Source organism: Penaeus chinensis, chromosome 16, assembly GCF_019202785.1.
Source record: "Penaeus chinensis breed Huanghai No. 1 chromosome 16, ASM1920278v2, whole genome shotgun sequence".
Lineage (NCBI taxonomy): Eukaryota > Metazoa > Arthropoda > Malacostraca > Decapoda > Penaeidae > Penaeus > Penaeus chinensis.
Genome location: NC_061834.1, coordinates 857,380 through 859,879, shown reverse-complemented (window position 1 = coordinate 859,879; position 2,500 = coordinate 857,380). Strand labels below are relative to the sequence as shown.

The 2,500-nt window shown below is 33.1% G+C and overlaps 1 protein-coding gene across 1 annotated transcript in view; it reads right to left on the bottom strand.

Moving 5' to 3' along the window:
- The window catches only part of LOC125033610 (WD repeat-containing protein 17-like), a 30,125-nt gene that overhangs the window by 22,777 nt on the left and 4,848 nt on the right, over positions 1-2,500 (bottom strand). Inside the window, exons 5-8 of the mRNA XM_047625268.1 lie at positions 2,445-2,500; positions 2,225-2,335; positions 1,619-1,809; positions 957-1,046 (exon numbers count right to left, since the gene is read on the bottom strand). The exon at positions 2,445-2,500 is cut by the window's right edge and continues 51 nt beyond it. Coding sequence (XP_047481224.1) covers positions 957-1,046; positions 1,619-1,809; positions 2,225-2,335; positions 2,445-2,500 — 448 coding nt within the window. The remainder of the gene's footprint in view (positions 1-956; positions 1,047-1,618; positions 1,810-2,224; positions 2,336-2,444) is intronic.

The following is a 2,500-nucleotide window of genomic DNA, read 5'->3' as shown; positions in this document are numbered from 1 at the left end:
AGTAGTAGTAGTAAGTAGTAAACATAGTAGTAGTTGTAGTAGTAGTCATTGCTGTAGCAGTAGACATAGTAGTAGTAAACATAGTAGTAGTTGTAGTAGTAGTCATTGCTGTAGCAGTAGACATAGTAGTAGTAGTAGTAGTAGTAGTAGTAGTAGTAGTAGTAGTAGTAGTAGTAGTAGTAGCAGTAGACACAGTAGTCATAGTGGAGTAGTAGCAGTAGCAGTAATAGTAGTAGTAGTAGTAGTAGTAGTAGTAGTAGTAGTAGTAGTAGTAGAAGTAGTAGTAGTAGTAGTAGTAGTAGTAGTAACAGTAGTAGGGCAGTAGCAGCAGCAATAGTAGTGATCTTGTTCAATGCTCGGCTAATTAAAGATTTTTGTTTTCTTTTCTATATCATCCTTTTCTGAATTTATAGTTGCTTAATGTCTTCCAACAAATGATCTTTTACATCATATTTATTCATCTGTTCTTCAGAAAAAGTGACAATAAGAATATTAATAATGATTATGACTACTATTATCTATCTCTCATTTTACATTTTTCCCTTGACTTTCCTCTGACTTTCTCATTCCTTCATTCACTAAAACTGAATTTCCTACAAGACAAAAACAATAACATATGAATAAATGGGGGTTCATACTCTGTGCCATTATTTGTGACATTCAAGAAGCTTGTAAATTCTGGTAATTCTTAATGGTAATTCTCAATGCAATCATGAAGTTCTGAAGCAACACAAATTCTGCCGCCACCTTAATCTTAGCTTAAAAGTTAGGGTGATATCACTGTGCCATACATAAAACATAATAAACTAAACAACATAAATCAGAAAATCATACAATAAATGGAAAGAATACATAACAAGGTCAATGAATATGGATATAATCACAAAATAAAGAAAGAGAAAAAGGTCACACAAAGAGCATCAATGGCAATTTCTATTTGTCAATTTATAATTTACCTGAATAGAAAAAATTGCAACATGAGTTATTATTGATGCTGTTGTCTGCCGTGTCTAATATTGTGGAAGCCCAATGCCACACAGTAGCATCTGCAGCAGAAATTTTGAGATTCTTGTTCAACTTGTAGGAAATTCTGCGGCCGTAGCCTTTCTTATATTAAGAATTATATGCTAAACTAATGAATGCTTAAAAGTATCATTTGATATCCATGGATGGTTGTCTTGTACATCCCAGCTTTTCAAAACATAATTTTAAGATATTCTACTTTTATATTCCTTTATTTATCAACACTTTTTTAGCCTTTATAAAATTATTTCTATGGTCTTGAATTAAGTCTCTTCTATCTATTCGAACAAAAAATCATATATTTTTTTAAATTACGACAACATCAATAAATAGTCTGCAAATATAGTATCTTGACAAAAGGGAGTTGCATGCTGAAACACTATTTACACATTATTTTTACATTTTAGATCATAAACACTTTCTTTTAAAAAATAACTCATTTCCAACACTGAACTCAGTCAACTAAAATGTATTTCAAATTCACCTCAGCAATATCGTGTTGTTGCAAGATACGAACGGAAGTTTCACATTCTGTTGTGCTTTACAACTCTCATACATTGCAATCTGTAAGTAAAAGCAACAATTTTATGCTCACCTTCCCTGTAGACTGTAATTTTGCCATCATCATGGCCCACTACAAGCCTCCCAGGAACAGTGGGGTGCCAGCGGTATGTAACAATGAGGCTAGAGTAACCATAATCCTCAAAGTACTGGTATGGCTCACTGTTATCTGCATACGACCACAGCTGAACAGGTCCAACTTGGGTGGAGAAGGAGAGGAGGTCTCTGGAAGCGGGTCATTTAAGTGAGAAAACTGTCTTCCTTTCATACTCATTTACTTTCTCCTGGTCCAGGATAAAAGAACATGTGTATATATATAAACATAAATATGAATAAAAATAAAAATAAAATAAAATGATCAAATATATATATATATATATATATATATATATATATATATATATATATATATATATATAAATCAATAGTTTCATACTTCCCTGTGCATTACATAGATTTGAATATATATTTAACTTTTTGCCACATGAGGAATGACAGTAATAATGCAATTCTTTATTACAGTTTCAGCTTCAGCCATTACTACAAGATTCATAAGAACTGCATTACTACTATTCATAATAAATTCAACATTACTATCAGCTCATCTGGATTTAGATTGTCCTTTGTAGCCAACACTAACCTGTGGCCAACACACCATGCTACCACAGTTGGTACTCTGCAGATGCTTATGGTACAAAGCACGCTCTGACTGCTGACGCTCCATACACACACACGCTGGTCTAATGAAGCACTGAAAACCATAAAAAGAGCTTTAAAAATATTTTGAAGCCTAACTCTTAGGTTCTGTTTAGTATCATGAGTAAAGAAGAGGTGTAATATTTGAAAATGAACTTCTGTACCTGGCAAGTAGGTCTTCGTTTGTGGGGTGCCAGTCAAGGCACGTGATTGTCTTGCG